This window comes from Erinaceus europaeus, chromosome 13 (assembly GCF_950295315.1).
Source record: "Erinaceus europaeus chromosome 13, mEriEur2.1, whole genome shotgun sequence".
NCBI lineage: Eukaryota > Metazoa > Chordata > Mammalia > Eulipotyphla > Erinaceidae > Erinaceus > Erinaceus europaeus.
The window spans coordinates 66,825,049-66,839,974 of record NC_080174.1 but is presented as its reverse complement, the minus strand read 5'-3'; the positions used below and the strand labels follow the sequence as shown (position 1 = coordinate 66,839,974).

Genomic DNA, 14,926 nt, shown 5'->3' with positions numbered 1-14,926 from the left:
GGGTTGGGCTGGAGGAAGGGCGAGGAGATTGGCTGGAGGCGGGGCGCCCGGCGCTCCGGGATTGGCCGGATCCGAGAGGGCCTTTAAGAGGCGCGAGGGGGCGTGCGAGGCAGTGTTTGCGCTCCAGCCCGCGAGCGGCCGGGCGGCTTCACTAGCGCTCGGCTACCGCGGCGGCTGCAACCCGAGCCGAGGCAGAGCAGAGGCCCGCGGGGAGAGACGAGTTGCACCCCGGGGTCCCGGTCTCAGGCGGCGTGGCCCGCGGGTGATGGCCAAAGGAGAGGGCGCCGAGAGCGGGCCCGCGGCGGGACTGCTGCCCACCGGCATCCTCCAAAGTGGTGAACGCCCGGCCCAGGTGAAGGTGAGGGCCCGGCACCCCTGGTGGACAACCAGGGCTTAGGAGGTTATGGTGGGGGTATCTAGGGGTAGGGGACCATTTGACTAGCCCGGGACAGGGGCGTATGGGGGGGCCAGGGAGCCCTGGAGAAAGGGATGATAGAGAAAGTTTGCAGAAGCCGCCGGCGTCTCACCCCCCAGCCGGCATCTGTGCCGAGCGGCCCCGCCGCCAATTCCACGTGGTGCCAGGCTCTGCCTGGCTGGTGTCCCTTCTGTAACCAGCGGCTTAGGTTTGTGGCCCTGAACTACAGCTATGTGGGAGAGCCCTTGGTTCCCCCATCTCTCGCGCCCCCTTCTCCCCACAGCCACTTGCGAACACTCGCGCCCCCACTCTGTCGCAAGGGCCATTCAAGTTCATTCATAAGAACAAGGGCTCCTGCTCTTAAAGGAGCCGCGCTCCACCGGCGTTTTTGTGAGGGTGGGTGATGGCTCCCGCGTGAAGTTTTTGGGCCTCGTGGCTTTTGCCTTATCTTCAACTTTCTGGACGTGATGAAAGACTGAATGAAATCCGGTGGCCCCAGTCGGGGAATCCCAGCCTATATATATATTTGGGAGGCCACTGCCTTTTTTAAGAAAAACTCATCCTTGCAAGGAGTCAGAGTGAGCAATTACTATGCAGTGCTGCTATGGTATGAGTAATCTCTACTTTCCCTGAGCAACTTCAGCCCTCCTTAATGCCGCACCCATAGAGGGCTCAGCCCTGCACCTAGAGGCCTTTTCTCCCCAAGATCCCCTAGGAGCTGGGGGGGGGGGGCAGAGGAAGGAGGGTAGGATAGAGCTGGGTTTTGCCTGGATCTCTGGTTGCCTGTGGGGACTGGGGCGCTCTGGGACAGATGGAAGGAACAGCTGTGTCTGCAGCAGCTAGCTGGGCTGGGTCCCTGCTGCTCTCTAGAGCCCTCAGGCAGGTGTCTCCTGGTGGGAGCCAGGGCTGGGTTTAGGCAGCACTCAGCAGCCAGATTTTCAGGTTGTGGCAGTTGGTACCTGGTGGAGACAGGTCTCCTGCTGGAGCTTGCTCCCCTAATATCTTAGACAAGACTATGACTGAGGCCTGGGGTGGGGGGTTGCTGGGAGGGGCTGATAAGTTTCTTCACAGTCTGGGCTGTGGGTAGGGTGGCTTAGGGGAGATATGCTCAGTGTAAGTTCCCCCTTTCCCAACTAGAATAAGAACAAAGAACATCTTTATTTTCTTGTGGAAGTGGGACCTCTCTGGGTGGGAACAGGTCAAGGCAGATTTATTTCTCCTGAAAGAGTTGGCTGAAGGGATGGTTCTGCCTCTAGAACCTCTCACCTTTTCTTCTTCTTCTTCCCAGAAAGAGACAAAGAAGAAACAACAGTTGTCAATTTGCAACAAGCTGTGCTATGCAGTTGGGGGAGCCCCCTACCAAGTGACAGGCTGTGCCCTAGGATTCTTCCTACAGATCTACCTGTTGGATGTGGCTCGGGTAAGTAAGCTGAACCCATCAGGTTCCTCCAGCCTCCTGAGGAAAGACTAGTGACTCCTGGGTAGGTTCAGTTTCCCCCACCTGTGAGATGAATTCCTCCTTGTTGCTTCTCAGAATCACAGTGGATGAGAAACAAGGTTTGGAAAGTATTCAGAAGGGGAGTCAATCGGCCCTAGAGTCTTAACTGGCAAGGTCAGTGTCAGTCAACTCCTTCTTGTCTGGAAACAGAGATTGCTGGTGATGCTGTTCTCAGAAGAGGCTAGCACACTGTGTCCCTGGCTGGACAATAGTAAGCTGGCTCAGTTTAAGGGTTGGTGGTTGTTACCAGGCTTATGGATGAAGTGCAGCTACCATCACCTGAGCTGAAGAGGTATATCGGTGGGCATAAGCACCCTGGAGGCTAAGTTAGGGTGCCCTGGTACACATGGCTTTTCACTGTTAAGGACACTAAGGGCAAAGCAGGGTCTCTGTGCCTCTGAATCCTTGGCCAGCAGCCTGGAATTCTGAGAATCCACCTTGTCTGAATGGGAGAGTGGGAGTCTGCACAGCCTGGCTCTTGGCCTTTGTACTAGTTGTCTTTTCTGAGAGCATCTGACTTTGCAAGCCAGGCTTCTTGGTTGTATCCATTTATAGGTGGGGAACACAGAGCTTCCAGAAAGGACAAATAACTGCATCCAGCTAGTTTTTGAGCAATTCCCCTGGACTGGGCCCCGAGTGGGGTGGCAAATGTGAGACGTCTGCAGTCAAAGTATAAAACTATGTTGTTGTGAGTTTTAGAGCTGAAAGAGCCTTATTGGAGAGACTGCAGTGTGGGAGAGACCAGTAGGACCTGGTGGATGAGGAAGAGTCCAGAGAAGTCATTAAGGCTTAGAAAATTTGGGGCATGAGGGGAAGGACAGTTTGAGTGGGTAGTGACAGGCTACTTTTTACTTTTGAAAATTTTTCCTTTACTTATCAATAGAGACAAAGAGAGAGAAGGAGAAGGGGAGATGGAGAAGGAGAGAGAAATAGATGCCTGCAACACTGCTTCACTAACCATGATGCTTCCTCTCCTGAAGGTGGTTATTGGGGACTTGAACCCTGATCCTTGTGTAATATGTGCACTCTAGTGGATATGCCATCACCTGAATTTTTTAGGTGTATTTATTAATGAGAGAGATATATCTTTGGCATATGTGATACCAGATATTGAACTAAGGACCTCATATTTGGAAGTCTAACACTTAATCCATTGTGGCACCTCCCAGGTCACTATTTGAAAGCATCTGTAGGTTTCTTTTTCTATATCCAAGAGAGTGTGACCTTCTTTTGGGGTCAAGATCAGAACCATACATCCCATTATACAGATATTGAGACCCACTGTGGTCATCTAGCAATCCTATTTCTGATTTTAGGTGTTAGGGCCTCAGGGGTATGGGAGTGGGCCAAGGAAATGAATCTGGGCTCATTCTGATTGGTAGGAGTGTTTCCAAGGGCAGAGAAAGGCATAAGGGGACAGACCTGGGGCCATTTCTAAGAAAGCACAATCTGCCTGGCATCAGAACTGTTACTGTCATTATTGACAAGGCAAGAGAAGGTGCTTACGGCCTAGGTGGGAATAGCACTAGATTCCCAGGGCCTGGCTGAGACAGAGTGAGAATCCCTGATTTTGCCCATCAGTTGTTGAAGTGAGTAGAAGGATGAAGGGCTCTTTCTTTACCTCTTCCAGGTGCACCCTTTCTCTGCCTCTATCATCCTATTTGTGGGCCGAGCTTGGGATGCCGTCACAGACCCACTGGTGGGCTTCTGCATTAGCAAATCATCCTGGACCCGCCTGGGCCGCCTCATGCCCTGGTGAGTAGACTAGTTCCCTTCAAGGTGGTAGAAGGCAGGACTTTTGGCATAGCTAGCATTTGACCCTTCCACCAGGCCGCTCACATGCTGGAGGACGAGAAAGAATGAACAATAACAAAAATGTTGAAACCCCAGCTGAGGTGCTGAGATGCATGGATGGATATAGGATGTTCTGTAGACTCAAGCTGAGGCTGGCCAAACTGATAGACTGAGTAGCTTCACCAACCCAGGCCCTGCTGCTTTCCCAAAGTCCATTTTATTCCCTTCATTGAAGTTGGAATTCTAACCTTGGCCCCACTCAGTCGCCTCCCATGGCAGCAAAGGTAGATATTATATATTGCTTGAGAGGTTACACTCTGGAGCTAGCCTCCCTCTGTTTGAATCCCAGCTTTGCTACTTATAGCTGTGTAACCTTGGGCAAATCACTTAACATTTCTGAGTGTCAACTTTTCCATCTGCAAAATGAGGACAGTAATCATGCCTATCTCACAAGGTATTGTGGTGAGGATAAAATGTTTCTTTGTATGCTTCTGGAATCGTGTCTGGTGCCTATTAAGTGATACCTACTTTGACATCACTTCAGACTGGCTCCTGGTGGAGCAAGAGTAAAGGTATTAATACCAAGTGTGTATAACGGGCCCATGACCTCTGGCCCCTTGGTTGATGTGAACTACCTTTTTCCCTTGGTACAAAGCCTACACTTCTGAGTCCTAGGGGCAGGGGTGGGGGAGTAGGGTGAGGGGTGTGTGTGTGTTACATCAAACAGCAAAGGGATACACAGTGGACAAGCTGCCTGGCCAGAACTCTAGTTCCTCCAGGACATCCTGCTTGGTGGGGGGGGGGGGTACATACCACTTTTATCTCCAGCCCATCCAGGCTCAAGTGGGCGCCTTCCTGCCCCAGGGGTGCCCATACCTGGCCTCCGGCCTTCAAAGCTCTTTCCTTTCCCCCTACTCCCCCTCCCCACAGTTTCCTTTCCCACGAGGCCCCCCTCACACCACAATCCCCGCCAGCCCCTGGCTGAGGCCCAAACTGAGGCCTTTGATCCAGGCTTGAGAGCCTGGGGGCAAGACAACCAGCCTTACCTGGGCAGGAGATTCAGAGACTCCTAGCAAAGACTACCCATGAGACTGGGCCTAGTACCCGCCTCCCTGGCAGCTGGTGGGAGGCGGGGCTCTGCTGCCACATCGCCTCATGAGGCCCAGCCAATGGGAGGCGGTGCTTTAGCCAGCAGCACACAGCCCCTCAACCGCCTGGGTTACTCCCAGTCACATTCAGTTTCACGGTGCTGCATACGGAGGAGAGGATGGAGTGTCTGATGACGTGTTTGACAAAGGCTGATGGAAGAGCCCTTGCTCTCTGAAGAGACATGTGGATTCAGGAGAGCTAGAGAAAGGCAGGAAGGGAGAACACTGAGAGCACTCCTCCCCGCCCCCTCCCCCCCCAGCGGAAACTGAGGGCCTCTCGCTGGGCTGGTGAAGTTGAGGAGGGCCCTCTAAACTAGTTTATTGTTCAGCACAGTGGCTGTGTGCGTGTCCTCACCTGCCTGGTGATGGCTTCACCTGGAGATGCCTCTGGAGTATCCACACCCCTGGGTCTCAGCACCCATGCCCCCTGGGCCACATGTGGGCTGAGGAAATACATGAGTGTCACTTCTCCTCTCCACCAGTTAGAACCTGAGATCAGTCCCTTTTCCCCTTTCCATGTGGGAAGAGGTTGGGCCTCCTGGAACTCTTAAGCCCTGTGGTCCACTTTCTTCCTGATCTTCATGCCAGCCCCTTCCCTCACCCAAATCTCTCCTTTCAGATAAAGGAGACGGAAAGACTGACAGGTGTTTTTATCTGAAGTTGCTGAGGCTATCTGTTGAGAGGCAGCGTGTCAGCAGGGGGACACAGGGAGGCCAAGATGACCTGGAGCTGAGAATCTGATTCCTTGTCTGATGTACCCATAATTCCTAGAAACTCATTTGAGCCTGTATTCTCCCACAAACTTACCTAATGACATAACCACAGTAAACACTGTTGTAAGCACTGTTCTGCATTATATCAACTTATATAAGTCTCAGAACTGTATCAAACTCTGTGAAAGAGTCCTTCAAATGGGCTGTGAGGTTCTACATAACTGGCTGTCCCACTTCACTCCAACGTCATCTCCTAAATCCTATTCTGTTGCTCATGCCACCCCAGTTCCACAGCCCTCTTGGCTATTTCACAGACTTGTCAGGCTCTCCTCCCACCTGGAGACCTTTTCCCTGACTGTTCTTGCCTGACTTGCTCTTACTTCATACATCTGCATGGCCAATTCCTCCCTCTCATTCAAGTCTTGGCACAGAGAGCACTTTTCAGTGACGGCTACCCTGGCCACTGGGTTGTCCATTGCATACCCATGCTCCAAATCCCCTTTAGCCTACTTTATTCCTTTTCTCTACAGCACTTGTTCATGTCCCACTGTTGTATAACTTGTAAAAATTATTGCAAAATATGCATGGCATAAAATGTACCATTTTCAGTATACAATTCAGTGAAAGCTAGTATTTCCACATTGTTTTGTGATAGTTGCTATCTATCCATCCATCTCCAGAACTTTCCTTCTCAAATCAAAATTCTATGCCTATATAAAAAGAATTCCCCAATCTCTCTCCCCAACAACACCTGACAATTACCTTTCTCTCTCTCCTTGTCATCAGAGTTATCATGGGGGCCTCATGCCTGCCCTCCCACCATTCTGATGACCATTTTTTCTTCTCATTCTCCTTCTCCTTCTTCTAATTCTTCTTTATCTTCTTCTCTCTCTCTCTCTCTCTCTCTCTCTATATATATATATATATATATATATATATATGTTAGTGATTTAATATTGATTTACAAAGCTTACAAGATAACAGCGGTACAATTCCACACTGTTCCCACCACCTAATTCCTCCATTATAAGCTATAGCAGTTCTCCTAAGGTTACAGATATGGGTCAAATATTATTTCTTTTTAAAAAATATTTATTTATTCCCTTTTGTTGCCCTTGTTGTTTTATTGTTGTAGTTATTATTATTATTTATGTCATCATTGTTGAATAGGACAGAGAGAAATGGAGAGAGGAGGGGAAGACAGAGGGGGAGAGAGAAAGATAGACACCTGCAGACCTGCTTCACCGCTTGTGAAGCAACTCCCCTGCAGGTGGGGAGCCGGGGGCTCGAACCAGGATCCTTACACTGGTCCTTGCACTTTGCACCACGTGCGCTTAACTTACTGCACTACCGCCCGACTCCCTCAACTATTATTTCTACAACTATCTGTCTATATTTGTATATAATTACCTATTTTTCCCTCTTTTTTAAAAAATATTTTATTTATTCCCTTTTGTTGTCCTTGTTGTATTATTGTTGTTGTTGTTGTTGGATAGGACAGAGAGAAATGGAGAGAGGAGGGGAAGACAGAGAGGAGGAGAGAAAGATAGACACCTGCAGACCTGCTTCACCGCCTGTGAAGCGACTCCCCTGCAGGTGGGGAGCCGGGGTTCGAACCGGGATCCTTATGCCGGTCCTTGTGCTTTGCGCCACCTGCGCTTAACCCGCTGCGCTACAGCCCGACTCCCAATTACCTATTTTTTTTTAAGTTTTTTTTTAAATATTTTATTTATTTATTTTCTCTTTTGTTGTCCTTGTTGTTTTTCATTGTTGTTGTAGTTATTATTGTTATTGATGTTGTCGTTGTTAGATAGTACAGAGAGAAATGGAGAGAGGAGGGGAAGACAGAGAGGGGGAGAGAAAGATAGACACCTGCAGACCTGCTTCACCGCTTATGAAGCGACTCCCCTGCAGGTGGAGAGCCGGGGGCTCGAACCGGGATCCTTATGCCGACCTTGTGCTTTGCGCCTCCTGCGCTTAGCCCGCTGAGCTACAGCCCGACTCCCCCAATTACCTATTTTTTTAAGGTCCCATCTTCTCTTCCTTTCCAAGTCACACCTACACCTCTTACTACTTCTGAATGTCCCTCCCCTTTTCCTCTTCTCTCTCTGGGTCCTGATTACTGCTTCTGAGTATCCTCTGGAATTGGAGTTCAGAGCTCTCTGGTCACTTCACCTATCATTTCCACTTATTTTATGCATCAAAATTCTATTTGGGGTGCAGAAAGTGGAAGGTCTGGCTTCTGTAATTGCTTTTCCACTGGACATGGGTGTTGGCAGGTGGATCCATACCCCCAGCCCGTTTCTATCTTTCCCTAGTGGGGTAGAGCTCTGGAGAGGTGAGGTTCCAGGACACTGGTGAGGTCATCTGCCCAGGGAAGTGAGGATGGAATCATGATAGCATCTGCAACTTGGTAGTTGAAAGGTATCAAGATATAAAGCAGTACAAAATAATTAATGAACAGGAACAAAAAGTAGGACCAGAGCAGATGAGAATAGGGATCTTAGGGCGGAAGGAAGCTAGGAAGTCCATTTAGGTTTGTTCCCAGGGGCCCACAGCTATCATCGTTTTTGTTTGAGTTTGATAGCTAGCATGGAGCTAGACAAAAATATTGTCTTATCCTTCTCCTACTCCTCTTCCTTGGCCTTTCCCTTCCTTTACCCCTTCCCCCCTCTCTCTCTTCTCCTCCTTCTTTTTGATAGAGAAGGAGAGAAGTAGTGAAAGAGAAGGAAAGATACCTGCAGCACTGCTCTACCACTCATGAAGCTTCCAACCTACAGGTCCAGATTGGAGAACTGGGTTCTTGAAGAGTGGCTTCAAATACCTTTCCTATCATGACTGCATTCTGCTGCCTTTCATACTGATGCATTTAGTCCATCCTGAGACCTAACCACTTAAGGATGGTATGAGACAAGCCAGGCATTTACCTCTCCTCAGTCATTTCACTATGCCTTTCCCTGAGGCCTCTCCAAAAGGAAACCCTTTGCTTGGAGGTCACCACTTCCATCCAGTGCAGTATGTGTGTATGGAGTGTGTGTGTGTGTGTGTGTGTGTGGGTGTGTGTGTGCTCTCATGTGCAAGCATTGGTGTTGGGGTTACTCCTTCTCCCAACCCCACCAGCTTAGGTCTTGGCCTGCATTCCCAGTTTTCCTAGTCCATAGGAAGCCCCTGCTCTGTGTCTCTCCTCCTAGGGAAATGTGCATGAGATTCAGGGCCCTGTGTCGTGCTCCCAGTCTGTGTTTCTGAGCTTGGCCATTAGCTCTTTCCCAGAGATGGTAGGGTGGGTGGATTCAGGGGGAGGGGTTTACTTTTTAGTGTGTACCCTGTGGGGCAGGGGTTTTGGCTTCCAGTCCCCCTTCCCTCCACCGAGACATTCCCCCTTTCTCAGGATCATCTTCTCCACACCCCTGGCCATCATTGCCTACTTCCTTATCTGGTACGTGCCTGACTTCCCACAGGACCAGACCCTGTGGTATCTGCTTTTCTACTGCCTCTTTGAAACACTGGTCACGGTGAGTATGGACATCTCCCCTGGGGGCAAGGGTGAGGGAAGATCCTGGACGCCTCCATGTGTGGTCCCCAAAGTCCCATCTGCTCATGGTCTGACTGACCAGACCTTTTCTTCCATACCAGTGTTTCCATGTTCCCTACTCAGCTCTCACCATGTTCATCAGCACCGAGCAGAGTGAGAGGGACTCTGCTACTGCATATCGTAAGTCTCTCCCAGGCCACTGACCCCGCCCACTCTTCCCCTGGTCTCTCTTTCACCTTGATTCTCACATGCGCCCAGATCTCAGCTCTTCCCTTAGGTGTGAGTGTAACCTCATCTTGACATCATAACATCTCCGGAGCCAGGTGATGGTGCACCCAGTAGAGAGTACACATTACCATGTGTAGGACCTACGTTCAAGCCCCCAGTCCCCTCCTGCAGGGAGAGACACTTTACAAGTAGTAGAGCAGTGCTACAGGTGTCTCATTAAAATAATAATAATAATACTCATCCCCAGGGAGATAGTACTGTTTTACAAAAACAGTCTTTTATGTCTGAGACTCAGGTCTTAGGTTCAGCTCCTGGCATCAGCCCAAGCTGAACAGTGCTCTGGTTTTCAAAAAAAAAAAAATAAGATGCACTTGCTGCTCTGGTGAGCTCAGAGAGGTGCAGCAGTCTCACAGCAAGGCCATGAGTTTAAGCCAAAGTGCCATCTACCCTATCTCTCCATGCCCAGCGTACCTGCAGCTGCTACGACCACTGGGGCTCATCTAGAGCTGAGCTTCTCTTTGTCTGACCTTCCCCTGTGGAGACCTTCAATCTCTGAAGGGCCCCTAAAAGGCCTCCATTTCACTGTGCAGGGATGACTGTGGAGGTACTGGGCACAGTGCTGGGCACCGCAATCCAGGGGCAAATCGTGGGCCAAGCGAATACACCTTGCCAGAACTCAAATGGCTCTACAGTGACCTCGGAAGGTATCAATCGCACACACAGCACCACCTCCCTCAAAGAAACGGTGAGCCCCCTGGATGTGCAGGGATCTGGGACAAGGAGGACTATTGGGGTGGTCTGCATTATTCTCAGCTACTGTACTACATTGAGGATCGTATAGATGGGGGGTTATGATGCCAGACATTGGACAGATTAGGAAAGGGAAGCATATCGAGATTAGAGAACATGCTCAGTGTCTGAGCTATTGAGCTGTAAGAGCTGGATTTGGGTGGATTTGGACTGTGGATTTCACAATCTGGCTTCTTAACATTTTGTTCTTCCAAGCTTTGCCCAGCCTGGGGAAGTTGCAGCAGGTCCTGGATTCTTCCCTCATTTCACAGATGGTGACAGTGAGGCCCCTAGAGAAGAAACTGGCCCAGGATCACTGAGTAGAGCTCACACACTGTCTCTCTTCATCACCTTTACAGCAAAATGCATATCTGCTGGCAGCAGGAGTGATTGCCTCCATCTATGTTTTCTGTGCTGTCATCCTGATCCTGGGTGTGCGGGAACAGAGAGGTGAGAGATCCTGGGGAGGGCGGCCAGGTCCCAACACACAGTGGCTTTGTCCCATACTCAGGCCTTTTCTTGACTGTCAACCTCTGGCCCACAGAACCCTATGAAGCTCAGAGGGCTGAGTCAATGTCCTTCTTTCGGGGTCTCCGGTTGGTCATGAGCCACGGCCCATATATCAAACTTATCGCTGGCTTTCTCTTCACCTCCCTAGCTTTCATGGTGAGTAGGGGCCTTGCAAACTCAGCCTAGAATGGAGATGCTGATGGAATGGATGAGGCTGGGGACTAGTGATGGAGCCTGAGGGGCAGGTGCAATGGGGGAGGTGACTCCCTGGCACAAAAGTGCCATCTTGGGAAGGCTGGACTCTACATCACCTCTTCCCTTACATCTCCTTCCCCCTCCCTTCTCAGCTGGTAGAGGGGAACTTCGCCTTGTTCTGCACCTACACCTTAGGATTCCGCAATGAATTTCAGAATCTGCTCCTGGCCATCATGGTGTGTATGGGCTTGACTGGGAAGGGGGGGGTGGCATCCTGGACTGAACTGGCAGGAACTGAGAGGTAGCTCTCTGGGTAGAAGAGAGACATCTCTCAGTCTGGCCCACCAGCACAAGGAGAGGAGGGAGGCGTCTCAGAATATCTGAGACATTGTGAAAGAAGTCATTGCAGAGTTTGAGGTTAAAGGTCCTGGTAGAGAAGCAGATGAGAACAAAGATGTGGAGGTCAAAAAGTTTGGAACTCCAAGTTCTGAGAAGCCAGCAGATAGAGTTAAGACTGGCTCTCAGCTCTCTGATTCATGTGCCCGTCAGCTTCCTCATTGCAAATACTATCAGGCAGGGCTGGGAGCAGGCCAGGGAGCACCTGAGAGGTTCTGGGAAGGACTGGAGAGATTCCATAGCTCCAGTCCAGTTCCATCACCCCTTTGTCCATCCACAGCTCTCAGCCACATTCACCATTCCCATCTGGCAATGGTTCCTAACCCGGTTTGGCAAGAAGACAGCTGTATATGTTGGGATCTCCGTGAGTAGGGAAGAGGGGTAGAACTGGACTGGGCTAGGGAACTAACTGCTGGTGGAACCCCCTCAACTATCACCTGCATCTGCTCCCCTAGTCAGCAGTGCCTTTTCTGGTCTTGGTGGCCCTCATCGAGAGTAACCTGATTGTCACATACATAGTCGCTGTGGCTGCCGGCATCAGTGTAGCAGCTGCCTTCTTACTACCCTGGTAAGTACATGTAGGCTTACCTGGGTGTGTTCCTTAGCCCCCTCCACCCCTACCCCAACATCCAACTCCAAAATTCCTTGGGTAGTCTTCTGTCTTTGCACGGTTCAGAGTTTAGAGTGGGGCAGGCTGTACAAGTTGTGAACTGTGCAAGAACACCTTCATTAGAATGTGGGTTGCGACCTGGCTAAACTGAGTGCTGACAGTGAAGCTGTTTTATCTTGGAGGAAGGGAGCTCTTTTTTTCCTTCCTCACAGGGAGGGGCAATCTCCCCACTGAGCTGTGTGCCCATTGGGCTGCAAGCTCCCACTGCTCCTCATGGACTTGAAGGCACCTTATGGGTTAGTGGGGCCTGGCAATGCTAGGTGGATAGGTCCTCATGACTGCCACCACTCCGTATAGGTCCATGCTGCCCGATGTCATTGATGACTTCCACTTGAAGCAGCCGCAGTCCCATGGAACCGAGCCCATCTTCTTCTCCTTCTACGTCTTCTTCACCAAGTTTGCCTCTGGTGTCTCCCTGGGCATCTCCACCCTCAGTCTTGAGTGAGTGATCTAGGGACTTGGGCCATGCTGTGGGAGGGTGAGGGCCCAGGCGCCGTATCCTCACCTCTCCCCTGCCGCGCCCCCCCCCCACCCCTGGGTTCCACAGCTTTGCCGGATACCAGACCGGTAGCTGCTCCCAGCCGGCAGGTGTCAAGTTTACTTTGAAGATGTTGGTGACCATGACTCCCATAGTCCTCATCCTGCTGGGCCTGCTGCTCTTCAAACTATACCCTATTGATGAGGAGAAACGGCGGCAGAACAAGAAGGCCCTGCAGGCTCTGAGGTGAGTTTAATGGGGCTTCTAGGAGGAGGGGGGCATCATCCAGTTTAAACCCCTCAACTCATGCCTCCTATGATCAGGTCCAGACCTCTGTGCTGCATGTCTTCCCGTGACAGCTCCTTCTCTACCCCTTCCACTGCCAATTCATAATAAGGGTAGGGGGGCCAGGAGATAGCTCACCCAGTAGGGCAAGCACCTTATCATAAGGGCAGCAGACTTTAAAAAATTATTTGTGAGGGGAGCAAAGAGAGAGAACCAGAGCACCACACTGGTGCATACAATACCAGGGGCCTAACTCTGGATCTTGCACTTGAGAATCAAATGCTTTATCCACTGTACCACTTCCTGGGTTGCACAGCTGACTTTTCTTGAGCATTTATTTGCATACCAGACACTGTTCCGAGTGATTTTTTAATATTTTTTAATACTTATTTATTTTCCCTTTTGTTGCCCTTGTTGTTTTATTGTTGTAGTTATTGTTGTTGTTGTTATTGATGTCATCATTGTTAGATAGGACCGAGAGAAATGAAGAGAGGAGGGGAAGAGAAAAATAAACACCTGCAGACCTGCTTCACTGCCTGTGAAGACTCCCCTGCAGGTGGGGAGCCAGGTGCTCGAAATGGGATCCTTACGCCGGTCCTTGTGCCTCCCGTCACGTGCGCTTAACCCGCTGTGCTACTGCCCAACTCCCTGGTCCAAGTGATTTTACATTTACTCATTCAACAGATACATACTGTAAACCTGTTATGGGACAGCTATTGTGCTAGTGAATGAATAAACAAAAATCTTGCCTCCAAGGCATTTCTTTTTTTAAAAGGAATATGCATTCATGTTCCCCCAACAAGCCTAGGTGTTAGAAGTCCTAGGTGTTAGGAGTTTCTGTGATCCCTGTTCTACAGATGAAGCAGCCAAGGCTTAGCCAGAAAGAATGGCTGGGCCTGCTGTAAAATGGGTAGACCCAGGGCCAGGTAGTGGCTCACCTGGTTAAGCACACATTACCAAGTGCAAGGACCCAAGTTCAAGCCCCCAAACCCCACCTGCAGGGAGGTGGCTTTATGATTGGTGAAGCAGGGCTGCAGGTGTCTTTCTTTCTCTCCTCACCCTCCCTTCCCTCTCAATTTCTATATTTCCTATCAAGGAAAAGAAAGGAGAGAAAACAGAAGAAAATGGCCCCTAGGATAGCAACAGATTCATTGTACAGACACTAAGCCGCAGTGGTAACTCTGGTGGCAAGACAAAACAAAACACACAAAATAACAACAGAAGAGGATAGGGCCAGGATGTGAAGCCCATTCTAACTCAAGAGCCTGCGCTCATCCTGGCTTCCCTGGCATGCAGGGCCTGAGGTGTGGGCTGAGCCCTGTTTTGCAGGAGACCAGAGGGCGGGGTGGAGTGAGTCACCAATCCACCAGCCTGCTCAGGCCAGAGTATAACCTTGTGGGCAGCAAGAACAGGAAACAGACTAATCAACAGTTTCTGAGCTGAAAGTGGGAGCGAGCAAAGTGACTAGCTCCCGGCAGGGACTGGCAGCTCCCATGAGAATGGAGCAGGTGGGGTCTGGGAGGGCTAAGGATGCTCCCTCTGACCCATGTCCTGGTTCTTGCAGGGAAGAGGCCAGTAGCTCGGGCTGCTCGGACACGGACTCTACAGAGCTAGCAAGCATTCTCTAGCACCTGATGAATTGCCTGAAACCACATCCACAGGACCTGGGATTGCAGGCCACATGAGGCATCTGGCATGCTTGCCCGCTCGATGACAGTTGGTCTCCAGGTGCCAGGAAAGGAGCCAAAGAGTGAGCAGTCCAGAAGACCTCCTGTGCCCACCGTGGAGCTGGCCGATCATACCGCCACACGCCGCCCCTCAACCCGATGTAGGGCTGAGCCTAGGGGCTGCTACTGTGAATATGCCAAGGACTGATGGGGCTAGGCCCAGAACACTAATATAGAAATGTTTTTTACAGAGACTAATTCATAACTTAATGACCATGTACATAGCAATGTGTGTGTATGTTTATGTCTGTGAGCTATTAATGTTATTAATTTTCATAAAAACTGGAAAACAGAACTGCCTATTTCTGTCTTTATCCTCAACCACTCACTGTGTGCTATGCCCAGACTTAGAGAGCAAGAGAGCACTAAACTGCAGGTTCCCTGAATCTGGTGGCGTGATAACAGCATCAGCAAACATTTGCTAAATACCCACATGTACCAGGCACCGCATTGAGGCTTTACTTTCACATTGCTGCTTTCTCCATTAAGCTTTGAAGTCATCTAGAAACAGAAAGGCTATCCTCCCTTTATTTCAAAACATACTTATT

The 14,926-nt window shown here is 50.3% G+C and overlaps 1 protein-coding gene across 3 annotated transcripts; it reads left to right on the top strand.

The window, feature by feature from the left end:
• The first annotated feature begins 112 nt into the window (after positions 1-112).
• MFSD2A (MFSD2 lysolipid transporter A, lysophospholipid) lies at positions 113-14,673 on the top strand. 3 transcript variants are annotated; one of them, XM_060206155.1, is made up of 14 exons: positions 113-352; positions 1,704-1,835; positions 3,544-3,668; positions 8,957-9,080; positions 9,202-9,280; positions 9,919-10,073; positions 10,477-10,567; positions 10,662-10,783; positions 10,975-11,058; positions 11,499-11,582; positions 11,674-11,786; positions 12,186-12,329; positions 12,436-12,612; positions 14,216-14,673. In XM_060206155.1, exons 1-14 carry the CDS (start codon positions 266-268, stop codon positions 14,277-14,279), a joined length of 1,581 nt encoding a protein of 526 aa, XP_060062138.1. In that variant the 5' UTR covers positions 113-265; the 3' UTR covers positions 14,280-14,673. The 3 variants fall into 3 exon arrangements, with proteins under 3 accessions (XP_060062138.1, XP_007527143.1, XP_060062139.1); XM_007527081.3 differs by having other exon boundaries at positions 114-358; XM_060206156.1 differs by lacking the exon at positions 3,544-3,668 and having other exon boundaries at positions 342-358.
• Positions 14,674-14,926: the final 253 nt, after the last annotated feature.

Coding starts and splice junctions, on each gene's coding strand:
- MFSD2A (XM_007527081.3), top strand. CDS start 266: ATGGCCAAAGGAGAGGGCGCCGAGAGCGGGCCCGCGGCGGGACTGCTG. Junction 10,074..10,476: donor CCACCTCCCTCAAAGAAACG/GTGAGCCCCCTG, acceptor TCACCTTTACAG/CAAAATGCATATCTGCTGGC. Junction 12,330..12,435: donor ATCTCCACCCTCAGTCTTGA/GTGAGTGATCTA, acceptor TGGGTTCCACAG/CTTTGCCGGATACCAGACCG.